Source organism: Otolemur garnettii, unplaced genomic scaffold, assembly GCF_000181295.1.
Source record: "Otolemur garnettii isolate 467f Iridium unplaced genomic scaffold, OtoGar3 scaffold00274, whole genome shotgun sequence".
Lineage (NCBI taxonomy): Eukaryota > Metazoa > Chordata > Mammalia > Primates > Galagidae > Otolemur > Otolemur garnettii.
In genome coordinates this window covers 877,103-893,961 of record NW_003852669.1, presented here as the reverse complement: position 1 = coordinate 893,961, position 16,859 = coordinate 877,103, and the positions used below count along the sequence as shown (strand labels likewise).

Below are 16,859 nucleotides of genomic sequence, written 5' to 3'. Positions count from 1 at the left end.
CTGTGCAAGTGCTAATGGCTCAGAGAGAGGAGCTGTGGCAGATAAAAGGTATTTCAGTCTTCCTTACCGCTCTGCAAAATGCATGGCACACCCATCACTAGGATCACTATACAGATACGCTGCATAGCTTCGGCCATCACTAAGTCTTATTATCGGGGTAGGGCTTATATTTAACAAATGCATAGAAATCCTGCTAGGGCACATTTTTTTGGTAGGTCTTATTTTTGGGGAAACATGGTAGTGAATGCATCAAGTACTTAAATAATTCTTTTCACTGGAAAACCCTTTCTTCTGTACCTTCAGGACATTACTGAAAATTCCAAAATTTCATTTCAGATTATTTTATTATTATTTATTTCATTTCTGATTTTTATTTTCAGATTATTTTCGTATTTAGTAGAAATAGTGAATTCACATGTACAATGTAAGCAAAAGCTAGGAAACCTGTTGAATCCAAGGTGATCTTGAATTTCATTAGAAAGAGTTATTAAGTGTAAGAAGAGACTTAAGTTGCTGAGCTATGCTTTCTCAATGGGACTCTCTGAGAAGAAGACAACCGAAGTAGAAATAGCAGGAATCTTAGCATCAGGCTGATCTGATCGGTTCCCATTTGTAATCGGCTTACTCAGTAATTTCCCTAATTAGCACCCTGACTTTGCTTCTCTGATCTGCACGATGGTGAAGGAGGAATTTCCCTTCCATAGTAATGAAGTTTAAGTGAAGTGCCACAAAGATAGCATTGACAGTTGTAGCCTGGCACATAGGAGGTGCTCCAGAAAGAATTTTTCTTTTCTTTGTGATTTTGGTTGCTGTTTTGTTGATGAGCTGATCAATATGCCAATATAACATTTGCATAAATTTTTTTTCCTTATATGAGTTAATTTTTAGAATTATCAATTTCTCTGACTTTTTGATTAGCATCTGGGCTTCATGAGGACAATTAATTGTAGAAAAATTGCCACGTATCCCCTTGGTAAAGCATGATGATCACCTTTGAGGCACTCCCCTTGGGAAGCTATGCACCAATGCCAGCACCCAGACCACCGTGCAAAGCAATTTTGGAATACTGTTTATGGAAAGGCCATCAGAGCTATTGTTATAGGAGTTCTAACAATTAAGTTTGCAAAGGCGTCCTGGAAAAAGTGCTATATATCTCCTTGCTGAATGTTACTACAGTTACCAAATGGCCAAGGGGGCAGTTTGAAGGTGAACACGATGATAGTCAGCAAGAAAGTCAGTAGCACTTTTTTGAGTTTCTGAACTTCATTGTCCAACCTCATTTTTTTAAAGAACCACTCTTAACATTTGCCTGCAGGGACTTTTTGGTGAGCAAAGTAGGCAAAACAGACAAAAGTAGTCAATTTTAAAAGATCGCAGAGCACTGAGCCTTCCTGATGGAAAACAAGGGACTAACCTTGGATAAATCTCCTGAACACGAGTTTATTTTATCTTAAGACAGTTCATCAAGAATACCCTTGGGGAGAATGCAACCCCAACATCAAGCTGCAGAATTTTCGCAGCTACAGCACTTCTGGTTGCTTGAAGGAATGTAAAGCCCAGCACATAGAGAAGGAATGTGGATGTCTGCCGTTCCTGCTTCCAGGTAGATACATACTGATGACTTCCCTCTTACTGAATTATACTTATTTACTTTGAAATATAGAACATGTTTTATCTTTAAATTGTTTTCTATTCTCCTGAAATTCTATGCTGGAAAATCCGTTTGGCAAATACAACCTCAACAGACAAATTGTAAGTCATGAAACCAAAGCAGAGCTATCTACAAAACAAAATTGTGTTCACAGGGCATGTCCCCAGTTCTTATTTCTGAGGGTTGAAATCAGATATTCTCCAGTGTCTAAAATGGCATGTGAAGATTTTCTCAGTTTTTTGAAAAAAAAAAGATTATGTATAGGTCTTACTGATCCTGAAGGTTTTACTGCTGGAAATTGGTTTCCTTTGTGACTTTAACATAAACTTCAGACCTCTTTTGCATCCATTTTGAAACATTCCTAGAACTGTGAGTATGAGGCATCATCTAAGGAGGTGATAGGGAAGACAGATTAAGAGCTGGATCCAACTCAGCTACTCCGCTCAGCGCCAAGGTTCTCACCCCTGTGATCTTGAACAAGTGACTTAACGTCTCTTAACCTGGTGAAAGAAGTTGGAAGGATAATATCCTTATCTTACAGTGTTGTTGTAAGTATAAAATGAGTAAATGAGTGGTTTATAAAGTACACAGCATGGGGCAGTGTTTGTGGCTCAAAGGAGTAGGGCGCCGGCCCCATATACTGGAGGTGGCAAGTTCAAATCCACCCCCAGCCAAAAATTTTGGAAAAAAAAAATAGTGCATGGTACTGTTAACCCCCAGACTCAATTCAAGCACCACTGAGAGGCCGAACATCGCTGCAAAGGCACGAGGAATTTTATTTATTCAAGCTCAGAGCCTGGGCTGCCCTTTAAGAAAAAGTGGGAACAGCAGCCTTTACAGACTATTCAGACAATTCCTTTATACCTTTCCCTCTTCCCTCCCATTAGACCATCCCACCCCATTCCCTTATTGGTAGGTAAACCATGTCTGTCCTAAACTGACAGGTACAGGGTGGTCGTGTTCAGGGTTGATTGGCTCAGGGACGAGTCTTCTTTGTCTCAGGTGAGCGAATGAGAAGGAAGAGGTAAAGGTCGCAAGTGGGGCGAGTGCAGAGTAGAGTGGTGAGTGCAAAAGGGGAGGGGGTCAGGATGTGGGCTGAGTGCACAAGGGGGCTAGTGGGACAAAGGGGAGGGGGCCAGGATTTGGGCTGTAACACCTAGGTATGATAAGGTCCTTGGTATGTTGGGGCCTATTGTCCTGAATAAACAACAAAAGGAGGTAGTTTGACTTGTGACTTGAGTTAATTAGTTTGGCTCCCACATTCTTAGTTTGGCTCCCACGGTACAGAATACAATCTACAGGAATGTTGGATGTTTTTATTCAGGTCTCTTTCATTGCTCTCTGACGGCACATCTAAAAACAAAAATAGAGTTCATCAAGCCAGTGTGTCTCTACAAGTTTGCCCCCTACATGCACACACATGAAGACTCACATTTACAAATGCTATCTCATCTCTTTGTCAACCCAAGTAAATGATTGAGGCAAAAATTTCAAATGGAGGCTTGTTGAGCCAAGATTTTGAGGGCGAACAAAGGGAAAACATAAACCACAGATAAGCTGTGGCTGTTTTTCCAAATGGGAGGTTGAAATTTCCAGCCTTTTAAAGAAACACAGAGAGAAGGGTGAAGACAAGGGGGAGTGGGCCTCATGAGGTAGTGGCTACATTCTTGTGAGGCCCAAGAGATCTACATTTTACTTAGAATAAAGAGAGAAGAGAGCATCAATTATGTAGACGTCTGTAAGTAGGAGGAAGAATGTCTGATTCTGCCTTGTCTCCAGTCCTAGTCCCTATAAGATAAACCTATAATTCATTATGACTGTGGGATTGGATAGGCTTTACTTTTAGGTGCCAGACATAGGTACAATTTGCATGGCCTTGATTATCAGGGGTAAGCAGAAATTTTCCTTGGTGAATGATCTGGGGGCCAGATCAAGTTTTTAGAGTTTACATCGAATGTCAGGGGCTGACTGGGAGATTAAGTACATTGCTAAAATGGATTGTCCCTCCCTGCGGTCAGGATCCAAGTAAAGAGGCAAATGCCCTCAGATAGTGGTGAAAGAAAAAGTTGTAGATTTTCATCCTTGCCCTGAGTAAATTTCTTTAACTTTGTCATAATTAACAGGCTTAGCCATGGCCCTTTACATCCCTTCAATGAGAAAGGAAAGCATATATATCACTTCCGTCCATGAGAAGATCCCTGCTGCTAATCCCAACTTGAGTCCTGTTCTAGACAGCACTATGGCCAAGAACATAGGAAGAGGGTCACCTTCAGTTAAGGTCATCTGTGTATCTCTAGCCTTGGACCAATACAGTCCCTCTTTTCATGAGTGGTATAAGTGGAGAAAATTATTAGGAATATTTCTCCATGATAGAGTGAAATATTCAAATTCTTTAGAGAACCTGAAGGGTCAGCTGAGACGCTACCATCTTTGGTTTTCTATTTGAGACACATCAGCCATAGAGAAAGGGGGATGGACTTGGATGATGCCTTCCGACCCAACAACCTCACAAAGAGGGCTCTAGTGTACAGGTGGGGAAGGAATTTGGAAAAGTGAGCTGAATGAGTATGGCTGGGTGAAGGTGGAATGAAAGAAGAAGAAGGGAGTGAAGTGAGAGGCAGTGAAGACAGAGGGGTCAAAGGATTTGATGATGGAGTTGAAGGAGGGAGAATGGGGGAGCCCAACAGGAAACATTATCTGGATCAGAGGAGGATGGTGGGAAAGACACAGAAGGTAGATGTAACATGTATCAAGTGCAGCACAGACCTGGATGCTGAGCAAGTTTGCAGAAGGCCTGAACATAAGGAACTGTAGACCACTGCTGAGCTGACGGCAGTAAAGGACCAATAGTTGAAGAATGGTATTATGATTAAGAGATCTGCTATTGGGCCAAACCGCTTGGTCATTTAATTTATACCGTGGTCAGACTGTGTTACAATAGAAGATTAAATGTTTGGACTGGAGGTTAGAAAGTCTCAAAGTTTTCAAGTTCTTAAGGAGACATCTCAATGGAGAGTCTCTAGGTGGAGCTGGTTGAGATGTTGCCTACGGCAATAACTAGGAGAAAGAAGAAGGAAAGACTTTTTCAGAGATGATCATATGTCAAAGGAAGAGGGTCCCAGAGCGGGGTCCCCAGCTCAGATGACTTTCAGAGATCTGATCAGACATTGTGCATCCTGAGATGTGAGGCTGACTGAAACCTAGAGGTCTGGATGGAAAATGGGCATCCCGGAGTTCTGACCCAGACAAAACCCCAGACATGGTCCCCCAAACCCGGTGTCCCTGGGTCTGGGTGAAGGCTGAGATAGGTGGCTAGGAAGCATCTTCCTCATTCGTCACCTCTCAAAAGTGGTAAACAGGTGCTGGGTTTTTTTAATCCTTGACCAAACAAAAGCTTCTAGGCTCAGACTAAAACATATAACTATTCCTAATGTCCAAGAGACTCATTGAGTTCCTGGTGTGTTGAAGGCACTGAGAGGGATGTCCTGGGCAGGCGAGGAAGGAGCAGTCACAAGACAGATGTAGAAAAGAGAGATCCCTGTACTGGCCACCACCAAAATGTTACAGGTGCTAGTACCATGGGCTGAGAAAGAATTCTTGACTCAAAGGCAGGCTTAAAATAAGGTGTTTGTTTTACCTGGCAAGGGAGGAAAGGGCACAGCATGAAAAGAAGGCATGTCAGCACTGAGGATGAGCACTTGGGCTTTTATTGGGGTTATGGAGAGAAGAGCAATTGCTGTTGTGCAATGATAATGGAAAGCATTCGTTTTCTGCTCTCTGGTTTTATCCGGCTCCTTGGAATACACTTTGGCAGGTGCTGAGAGGACTACATGTCCTTTTCTGTTTGTTCAGTCAAGTACGTTTCCAGTTCTGCAAATAAGTTCTTTAAAAAACAGGATTAACACACAGGTGGTTGAGCAAGAAGCAAACGATGGGCCAGCATACCACTGTGTGCGGCAATGTTTTTGTGTCAGCTGAGTTTCTAGCTTTCACTACTTTCACTAGTAACTCCACTAATAGTTTGTGGAAGAAATCTCCAAAATCAGCTTTCCAGGTACACGTTGTTTCCAAAATTTCATTGTGCTTTACAATGGAAGAAATGTTATTGCCACAAGTAAGGCACAATTTGGAAAAATGAGGCTTTTTCCTAACTTAATTTTAAAGGTTTTTTCCTCTCTTTTTTTAACTCAATTTTTTTTTCAATTTTTTTCAAAAAAAGAACACTTTATAGTTAGTCTAACATTCCACAAATTGTCAACACATTGTAAGTGGACAATTTTTTTTTATTATTTTCAGGATTATTATTAAATGCTGTGGCTAACCTGAGACCACATGGCTTATAGCAATGGACAAATAACGTGCCAAGGCTAAAAGACTAAGGCTTCAGAGTGAGCCCTAGGATTAAACCCTGATCCATGCTGATTTTACAATCACCTCAAGGTCCACAGCAGGTGCTTAACAAATATTAGTACTTATTTGTCCTCATCCTGTTCCTAGATTGGCAGCCTGTGTGTGTGCTCACACACACACTCTCTCTCTTGATGGTATATATTCATATCAGTGGATGGAGGGGCCAGGACAGAAAATACACAGAATGTACCAAGGCTTAATTTCTTCATCTATAAAATGAACATTCTCAAATCACAGGATTGTGAGCAAGATCAAATGAGATGACAGCTGTGACAGTGACTTAAAATTTGAAAACTATCAACATTTCAAAATTACTATTGGTGTTTAAAGATCGGAATGATATAGACAGAGGGAAATGAATATAAATGAATGAAAACATTATTTTTTCTCCCAATATATATTTTCAATGGATACTAACATACTTTGATACTTTTTCCTACAAAAGAAAAATGTCCATTTGTACAAATGAGTAAGTGGATGAATGGATGGGTGGAGGTAAGGAAGGTTGTTTTGTCATTAGGTCACTTATTTTATAAAGTGTGAAATCTCTATATATTATACTTATTGTTTTTAAGGAAATGGGATAGAATGTCACCTACAAAAATACTACAATTGTGTTTCTCCTATACTTGGTAAGTAGCTTAATTTACTTTTATTTTTAGGATATATATTAACATTGCTCAGTGTACCTGAAGACATTAAATCATACTATGGACACCTCAGAAAGGAAACAGAATAGAGACTATAAGGGTTTAGAATGTTTAGGAGGGTTTAGAATGTTCTTAAATAGTAGCTTGTATAAACATAAACAGAAAAAACGAACAAATATCCTCTGATTTTAAGATATATCTGAATTAAAGATACAGTGTCAAAGTAACATAAAAGAGAGTTATTTTTTATTTATAAATATTTATGTTGTTTTCTAATGTTTTTTATAATCAAAATAGCCTTTTTATTACATAAATAAAATGTATCTGTTGTGAATAGTCAAATATTACAGAATATAAAAGAAGCCATGTAAAAAATCAGTAGAAGTTGCATCACTCTGAAAATTACTCTCAGTTTTGGAACTGTTCTTTCAGTCGTTCATTTAATTATACATAGGCTATATATAAAACTTTTTCCATAAATAAAATCATGATCATATCTGTTGTACTTATTGCAGATAATTGCTTCTTAAACAGCCTTTTATTTTTTTTTTTTTTGCTTACGTATCTCTTAACCCCCAATCCATGTAAATACAATAGTATAGTCCAGCATAACTTTCTCTGTGTATATAGCTTTATACTTAGGACTTTCAATCATTGATTGTTTATTAAAATGGGATTCTAACATACTCTTTTATGAAACTAGCTTTCCTCACTCATTGTGGAAATATGTCCAGGACAGCAGAATTGATAAAACAGGTTCTTTTGGATGGTTGTAAAATATGTCACAATATGAGCATGATTACAAGGGATCTTGTAATTTTTATAGCCCACAAGTTGACTAGACTCCTGAAGGAATATACTCACCAGTGGAGCTGGAATGATGTTGCCAAATTTCTTCTGATTTCCTATCCCTGATGGAGGCTGGAGGGAGAGCTCAGGAAAACAAATGTATACGTCAAGTGTTGTTAGCAGAGGATCTATGAGACTGTGTGTATTTGCTGTTGTGCAGGGTGCATAAGTGTGTGTGTGTAAGTGTGTGTGTGTGCACATATGTGGGTACATAAGCATGTGGGAGGAGTGTGTGAGAGTACGTATACGTGCGTGTGTGAAAACATGTATGTGAGTTGTGTGAGTGTGTATGTGTACGTAGGTGTGTGGGTGTATGAGTGTGTGTGGCATGTGTGAGAGTATTGTGAGTGTGTGAGCATGTGTGCATGGGAGTGTGTGGGAGTGTGCGATGTGTGTGATAGCATGTATGAGTGTGTGGTGTGTGAGAGCACGTGCATGGTAGTGTGTGAGTGTATAAGTGTGAGCATGTGCGTAAGTGAGGGTGTGATACACGTGAGTGGGAAGAGTGGGGGTCATTCACATTAGCCTTGAAGAACTCATGAGTGTGTGCAAAAGTTATGCTCTTTTAGCACAGAGTACCAAAGCTAGAGTCTAAAAAACAAGCTTGAAGTTGGTCACTAATCAAGGGTGTTGGTGAACAATGGGTTCACAACAGCAATGAATCCATAAAGGTTGTAATGTCAATAGCAAAAGAAAATAAAAAACCTGGATCTCTACAAGAGATGGGCACCGGGAGATGATCCCAAGGGAAGCTGGAGACAAACATTTCCTCCAGCGCATGCTTGCCCCATTGCTCTAAGGATTCAGGAGAGGACAGAGAACCTCAGTGGCTGATTTAGAAATTCTACAGAAATAAGAGATTTGAAACTCTCAGCCGCATGTTTCAAACCACCGTATGTTGTGACAAGTCTTAGCGATTAGTCTAGTTTAAATCCGAGTCATTGGCTTTTAAGATTATGTTTGAAAGTTTTTCTTGAAGTGACACAAGATCACAAAACCATCTTTCCATCCTGTCCTGGTCATGCACCTGATATCTGTGGAGAATCAGAGACTTCCTGGAGAAAATTTCTCATTTCTAATAAAGATTCTTATGCAGTGACTCAATCCAAAGATAACAACTCCTATGGTATAGATTCTTTTTGCTTTGCAGTATTGAAAATGTAAATACCATTTGTTAAGAAAGGAGTGTGACAGAATTTGTAAACCACATTTTAAATTATTTTATTTCATTTTTAATTGACAGATAAGTATTGTACATATTTTGGGGGCACAGGGCGTTGCTCCAATACATGTGATGTATGGGTGATCAGATCAGGATAGTTTGTCCAATTTATCAAACATTTATCATTTTTTTTTTGTGTTGGGAACATTCAATATTCTCCTTTTAGGTATTTGAGGATACGTATCATTGTTAATTACAGCCATTCTGCAGTGGTATAACCACTTCTTTTTTTAACCATTGAAAGTGAAATTATAAACTTTAAAAAGCTTTATCCTCCCCACTGTGAAATATTCCTCTTCTTTGAATTCCCTGCCCTGATTTTCTTTTCAGACTCCATTGAACTTAAGGATTTATGTACAGTGGGGACATATAACTCTAGCTGCCCTGTTTCTTGTGAAGAAACAGAATACCCTGCCACTATTTCATATTCCAATTTCCCAAGTCGACAAGCTCTGAAATATCTTTCTAAGAAGTTGAATAAAAGCCAAAAATATATCAGGTAATCATATTAGTCTTATAAATTACTTGTAATTAACATGAATATGTATATGTTTGTTTGTTTGTTGACACAGAGTCTCACTTTGTCACTCTGTATAGAGTGCCATGGTGTCATAGCTCAGAGCAATCTCAAACTCTTGGGCTCAAGTGATTTTCTTGCATCAGCCACCCAAATAGAGGACTACAGGTTCTTTCTGCAATGGAGGCTAGTTTTCCTATTTTTGGTAAAGGCAGGGTGTCACTCTTGCTCAGGCTGGTCTCAAACTCCTGAGCTCAGCAATCCACTGGCCTGGGCCTCCAGAGTTGCTGGGATTACAGGCATGAGCTACCAGGCCTGGCTAAGTACCTGACTATGAAAACTTGTTTGATTCCAATTTTAGCCTTGTATATAATTAAGAAAAATAATCTCCCCATGTAAATACCTATACAATAAAACCATCTTTACAAATTGTAAAGAAAAAGTGCTTTCGTCAAGATGGGACTAATGGGAGTATGGTTTTAAACACTTAGCAGATAAAGAAAAATAAAGAGCTACAATATGTGTAATTATGTCTTTTTACACCTCTGACTCCAACACAGGTATCTCTGTATTTCATTTTAATGTGGGAAACTGATTTGCCTGTAATGTTACTTCTATATATATGATTTTAAAGAGCACTTCATATGACTTCTGGTTGAAAAAATCTCCTGAATTTCATTACTATTGAATCTTCAGAGGATATAAGCATAATTCTAGAAACATATTAATTAATTTAGAAAATAAACCTATGTATAAAACAAGATGATCCTAACAAATGTTATTTTTTCCCCAAGACTCAAATTATTATAAATCTATCACCAATTAATCCTATTTTATAATTGATATGTAGGGACCTTACATGGTTGTTGATAGTGCAGGCTGTTACCAGGCGTATTAGGGTAAGTGGTTGAACACGGCAGCTGGACTTAGGGGTTGCCCAGATCCTACAAAGAACTAGTTAGAAGTTGCACGTGTGATTAAGAAACTGGTTTGTGGACAGAATCAGAAATCAAAGAGTGGTAAATCAGAAAACACAAATGTTCAGCCAAGGGCAGTGGCTCATCCTTGTAATTCCAGCACTTTGAGAGGCCCAGGTAGGAGAATTGGTTGGAGCCAGGAGTTCAAGACAAGCCTGGGCAACATAGTGAGACCTCTATTTCTATAAAGACTGAAGGAAAAAAAATTAGCCAGGTGTGGTGGTGCACACCTATAGCTCCAGCTACCCGGGAGCTCTGAAGCCTCAAGGTGGAGGATCACTTGAGCCCAGGAGTTAGAGGATACAGAGAGCTATGATCAGGACACTGCATTCAAGCCTGGGCAACAGGGTGAAACTTTGTCTCAAGAAAGAGTACACACAGACAATAAGAAAACACAAATGCAGTTTGTCATGGGTGTAGATGTAAAATCTTAACAGTAGTGCGATTAAAAAAGAAGCAACCTCTTTTTTAATGATGAAGCCGTATGTGAGTCTTCCTGGGGCAGAAATCACACCCACATGATGGCCAAGCCAGAGTCTCAGGTGACAGTTACTGCACCCCCAAATGATGAGATGCTTTGGCCTACTGAGCAGGCAGTGAGGAGGTGAATATAAGGGTAAGCTGTGGCTGAATATAGGCCTATTTCATCAGCAAAATGAGTGTATTTTAAAAATTGTTCCATTTTAACTTAAAATTTGAAATAAAAATTATTTGATTTATTATACAAACAATCCATTCCTGTTAAGGCAGCATTCATGGGCAAGCATCTGAAAGCATTTCTTTAGTGTTTTGTAATACATCGAGAAACTCAGTTTTTAATTTATAAGGTGACATGAACAAATATTTCTGAAATGAAATCCTGAATGATTTCACTATCACCAGGAGACACAGAATCAGTGCAGCCCAAATTACTGGGCAAATCATCTGTCTGAGAGAAATTGAGTAAATATCACAATATTTTTGTGGGGGAGGAATTCATCTTCTCTCAAAACTACAGATGGACAATATTTGGAAATGATTATGAATGTTGTACTTGGGAAATTAAACAATATTATCAGTGTACTTGTAAATTAGGGGCACAACGGAGCCTAAAAGGATTGAAATATTACTAAAATGTCTGTACTTCCAAGACAACTTTATTATTTCCATCACTTTGGCAATTGCTTTATTATATGTAAATATTACCAGAGGCCAATTATCTATTTAAGCATAGCCCATTCTCCTGTTACCCAGGATTAAACCAATGGATATTAAGTAAACATATTAATGATGTATTTAAAATTAAGTATGTTTAGGAATATTAATTTCAAAACTATAAACAATAAGAAGAGTGATTTACAGCCATTTTTCTTAGATACATTAAAGAATACCATGTAACTCCAGGAAACTCTAGTAAGATCCATTCTTAATGATTATTGCTGTCATTTGCAAATCATGAGATGGTTGGTTTTCAGTTTAGCTTATAATGTAGACAGGTGACTATCCACTCATTTGTTAATATTATCTTTAATTTGCTTTCTTAGTAGTCCATTTTAAAAATACATAGTAAGCACCTATAATGTGTTAGGATTCAAGAAATATTCTAAGCACTAGGAATACCTCAAATCTCAAGTCAAAAACCTTACCTTGTTGTGCTTCTGTCCACTGGAATGGAGATGGATGGTAGATGTGTCTAGTCACAGCACTTGGTCCTAAGTGCATGGGAGAGAAATCAGCAAAGTAGTCTCGGGAAGGCAGAATCAGGGAAAGTTATTCTCAGGGTCATAGAACATGATCAGAAAGACCTTCCTGAGAAGGTGGAGTTTGAGCAAAGACCTAAAGTGGGGCTTCTCAAAATCCCATGGTGGAGTTTTACTTGGTGTATGATGATAGGAAATTTGGGGGCAGGGTGTGGAGGTTGAGGAAAAGGGAAACATGATTTGGAGAGTTACAGACATGTATTTTACTTATTGTATAAATAGAAGGTGTGTATTTGTCAAGGCGGTGTGCTTTAAAGTTGGAAGGAGAATGACTGATCAGAAAGCTATTGCAAAAATGTAGGGGAGAAATAACCAAGGTCTGGGGGAAGGTGGTTGCACTGATTGGGGGGAGAGGCGGCAGCAGTCCTGATATATTTTAAAGGTAAGTCAGATAGGGTATCCTGATCAACTGTCTATGGAGTCTGAAATTTTACATTATAAATTGGGGAAATATCAAGAGTTTGACCTAGACTATGTCAAATTTGAAACACCTGTCATATATCCAGGTAGAACTGTTATGAGGCACTTGACTATATTATTGAACTTCAACGAAGAGATGTGGGTTGCAGCTAGAGAGTGAGACATGAGACTTCATAAAGTCTGCAATTTTACTTTTATAATTAATTTTTTTATTGTTAAGAGAGCTAAAATTTTAAAATAATGTGTAGCCAATCTGGTCACATATGAAGATTTCTAGAGGATGTTAAGAAAACAAGAGTCTTTGCCCAAATATGCATTAATGACATAGAGGAAATAATTAGTATTTATTGAATACTCAACATGCACCAGGTTCTTTTCAATGCTTTATACATATTATTTAATTTCTCCTCATCATAACTCTGTGAATTTGACTAAAATTCTGACTACTCGTGGGGAAACCAAGATTCAGGAAATCAATATGAGTCACATGAGAAACAAGGGACAGAACCAAGGTCTCAATTAAAATGAAATGCACCTTTAAATGTCTTTAAATATTTAGTCTACTCAGTAGATAATTACATTTGATGACTTTTTTCCAGGTTCTCAGGAATGATGTGTAGAAAAATAATTCTTTCTCCTAAATAGTAACATAACAAAAATGCCTTCTAAATCATGTTAATTGTGATTAATATCAAATCTGAGTCTAATTCAGCATTTCGTATAAAACAAAAATGAATATTACTTTTGTCAAATGGGAGTTCAGTGTAGTGGTGGCAGTCTTGAGCTATGATAACTCTGTTTTTATCCCTAGAGAGAATCTTGTAAACATTGAAATAAACTATAGTGATTTGAACTACAAGATAACCCAGCAGCAAAAAGCAGTCAGTGTGTCTGAGTTACTTGGTAAGTGTTATTTAGTTGTTCCTCAATTTTTTGGAATTTTTCTTTTCTCGTTCATATTTTTGGTTCAGCTTATCAAGGGAGGAAAAGGAATCAATAGTACTTGTCATTGGCTACTATTTAAATCTGACATTTTCCAACTCTCTAGGAAACACTACTGTACCTAATTCTAGCCTAAGAATATGCAGGGAGGGGGGGAGAAGGGCGGCTGGGTGGTGGGAGGGTGACTGGAAAGATCACCTATATGGTCTGTCTAACAAGGGTACAGGTGAACTTTTCTAGAACTAGAGTATAAATGTCTTAACACGATAACTGAGTAAATGACACAAAGTCTATGTTAACCAGTTTGATGAAAATATTTCAAATTGTATATGAAAACACTACACTGTACCCCATGTTCGCATTAATGTACACAGCTATCATTTAATAATAAAAAATGAAAAAAGAAAGAAAACACTAGTGTAAGCAAACCTCACACGGACATGGACAGGGCTGGTGTTGATCGTTACATACTCACACTCACATCGGGCTTTCCTTCATCAAAGGACATTGCAGCAAGTTTCAGCCTCCTGCATCTGGGTAGGACATCAGCCACCTCATATTCCGCACAGAGCTCGGCCCCAGAGTGGGTGAAAAGAACCCAAGGAAGCAAAATTAGTTTACAGTCCCTGTCTGCTGACTGGCCTCCATCACACTGTCCTTAACAAGCATAAGTGCTGGTGTCCCATCACACTGTCCTTAACAAGCATAAGTGCTGGTGTCCTAGATCTCACTGTGTCTTAGAGGAGGCCCTGTGAGGGACAGAAGAAGACCCTGAAGTCAGGCAGAGTGACAACAGTGAGACGCAGCAGCCGAGACCCCGAATAGGGAGGAGGTACAGAAATTCCCCAAAGCTCTTGGAGAAGCCTATCCTGCATTATCACACTCATCACGCTTTTCAAAAATAGCCCGATCCTGAGAATGGCCCAGGGCAATAAGAGAATGATTAATAATGTAAGCTATTTTTAAAAGGACTGCTGGAGTAGTCAAATTCAGAGACAGAAAGTAGAATAGTGGTTGCCAGGGGCTGGGAGGAGGAGGGAATGGGGAGTTAGTGCTTATTGCACGCAGAGTTTCAGTTGGGGAAGATGAAAAAGTTCTGGAAATGGGTGAAGGTGATGGTTGCATAACAATGTGAATTACTTTGCACCATAGAACCGTACACTAAAGAATCGTTTAAAATGTTATATTTTATGTCATGAATATTTTACCATAACAAAAAAGCACAAGTAATAAAAATATAGACTTTTAAAATATCCTAAAAATGGGGCAATGCCTATGGCTCAGTGGGTAGGGCACTGGCCCCACATACCGAGGGTGGCGGGTTCGAACCGGGCCCAGGCCAAACTGCAACAAAAAGTAGCCGGGCATTGTGGTGGGCACCTGTAGTCCCAGCTGCTCAGGAGGCTCAAGCAAGAGAATCGCCTAAGCCCAGGAGCTGGAGGTTGCTGTGAGCTGTGACACCATGGCTTTCTACCAAGGGCGATAAAGTGAGACTCTGTTTCTAAAAAGGCAATGCTATATTAAAATATTTTTTGTTAAATTAAATATTTTAAATACCTAAAAAGAACTAATTCTTTCAGACACCCGAAGTCATCACATGTTTGGAAATTAATTTTCTGGAAAACACTGTCATCCAGTAATGCCATCTGGATGGCATTTCTGCTCCTTGCTTAACACGTGGACATGAATTTTTAATCATCTAGGCTCTTTTATGAATTTGCCAAGCTTTTACATCCTCCAAAGTCTTTGAGTTGTATTTTTGGAAACAGATTTCATGTTTGTTTTTTCACTGTGCTTTTTCAGATGATTTGTATGACTACTACTATAAGATATTGCTAACTGCCATAAGCTTATTTATACCAAATTTTCAAGGAATACCCATAACCCAACTTCATATCATATCAGTTACGATTAACTTATTAGCTTCAAATGATTTAACTGTCTAATAATGTTTCATCTGCTATTTAGGAAAAAAGGTGACATTCAATTTTTTCTTGTTTTGTTACAGCAGATGTCGGCGGTCAGCTGGGGCTATTTTGCGGGGCCAGTATCATTACAATTATAGAAATTATTGAATATATATTCACCAATTTCTGCTGGATATGCATTTTCTTTTTGCTGAAGATACCTGACATGACACAGTGGTCTCCCCCACCTCAAAATCACCTGGGAGATAAAAACCAAATAGAGGAATGCTAATGTTCACATGGAATAAAAGTGGTTACTTTTCTCTTCACGATACCTGTAGATCTGTTATCACTAATTCATTGTTAGGTAACTTTATGCTGTTGTTTGGGGGGTCAATAAACCCCCCCCCGAAGGCATCTATCCCTTGATACATGTCTTTTTGTCTATTTGTTCTTGTGTGTCTGTCTGAATATTTTTTAATACAGGCTGGCCATAAAGTTGCTGTGTAGTTTAAAATAGTGTGCAATTTAAAACTGCACACGAATGTTATGGACAACCTATATACAAAAGAAATGGGAGAAATAGGCACCGTTCCCATACTTCTATATTTCCAGTACCTAGAATAGCAGAGATTATGCACCAGACATTTCATAAATTTATTTTCAATGGGTAAATATTTGGATGATGGAAAAAGGACATTCTTCATGAATAAATATTTAAAGTATACCCGATCAATAAGCTATATAGGAGGAGAAAAAGCAGTGTGTGTTATAAAGATTTTTTAAGAACTTTCATTTTCACTAAGATTCAACTTTTTTTTTCTTTTACATGAACTGTTCTATTGCAAATTACCTTTGGAGGGGGAAAAAATCTATATTTCCTACGCAGGTGTAGATTTAGAATCAATCTAATTGAATGCAAAGTGAAACCCGTAGTTTACTGACAGTACATGGCATCTTGTCATGTTTTCCTAAGTATTTCTATTGACTTACTGAATGTAGAGAGAAAATTCAAGACTTTCAGTGTCCTCCTACTCCTCAGGCTATAGACCTACTTCCAACTGCTCAGAACATTCAATCAATAGTGAATAGTTCAGAAGGCTTCTCAAGCATACTCAAGAAATCATAAGCAAGTTGAAGATTTTTAACCGTTAATTCATTCTCTGTAGTACTGTATCTTTTCCAGATCTCATAAAAATAAGTTGAGAAACTCTTGAAATGTTTTTAAGCTTGATGATAAGTGAGTGCTAGTGCCGCAGGAATGGGGCCAGCACAATCTGCTGGTAGTCAAGTTAGAAATGTATCTTGTGACTCAGAAATCCCTATCACGGGTAAATACTGCAGAGAAATTCTCCCACAAAGACGTGGCATACAGATTCTCACTTCCTGTTTTGCAATTCTACTTATCCAAATATCCATCCTAAACTAAACCAAGGAGATGTTACTCCTCCCTGTTTTTTCCAACATATTGAAAACTCTTAAAACAATTTTATATTTTTAGTGATTTATAGAAGAACTCTGCCAATTTTTTAGGTGTCTCACATAAAACGCAATTGAAAGGACTCTCCTATTTGG

The 16,859-nt window shown here is 38.4% G+C and overlaps 1 protein-coding gene across 3 annotated transcripts in view; it reads left to right on the top strand.

Moving 5' to 3' along the window:
- The window catches only part of ASIC5 (acid sensing ion channel subunit family member 5), a 36,586-nt gene extending 20,970 nt beyond the window's left edge, over window positions 1–15,616 (top strand). The window contains exons 7-11 of one of the 3 annotated variants that reach the window (XM_023508758.1): window positions 1,456–1,603; window positions 6,637–6,693; window positions 9,113–9,281; window positions 13,247–13,338; window positions 15,389–15,616. In XM_023508758.1, the coding sequence (XP_023364526.1) occupies window positions 1,456–1,603; window positions 6,637–6,693; window positions 9,113–9,281; window positions 13,247–13,338; window positions 15,389–15,576 (654 nt within the window). In that variant the 3' untranslated portion in view covers window positions 15,577–15,616. Of the gene's footprint in view, window positions 1–1,455; window positions 1,604–6,636; window positions 6,694–9,112; window positions 9,282–13,246; window positions 13,339–15,385 lie in introns of all 3 variants that reach the window. The other 2 variants (XM_012813517.2, XM_023508759.1) reach the window with 2 other exon arrangements.
- Window positions 15,617–16,859: the final 1,243 nt, after the last annotated feature.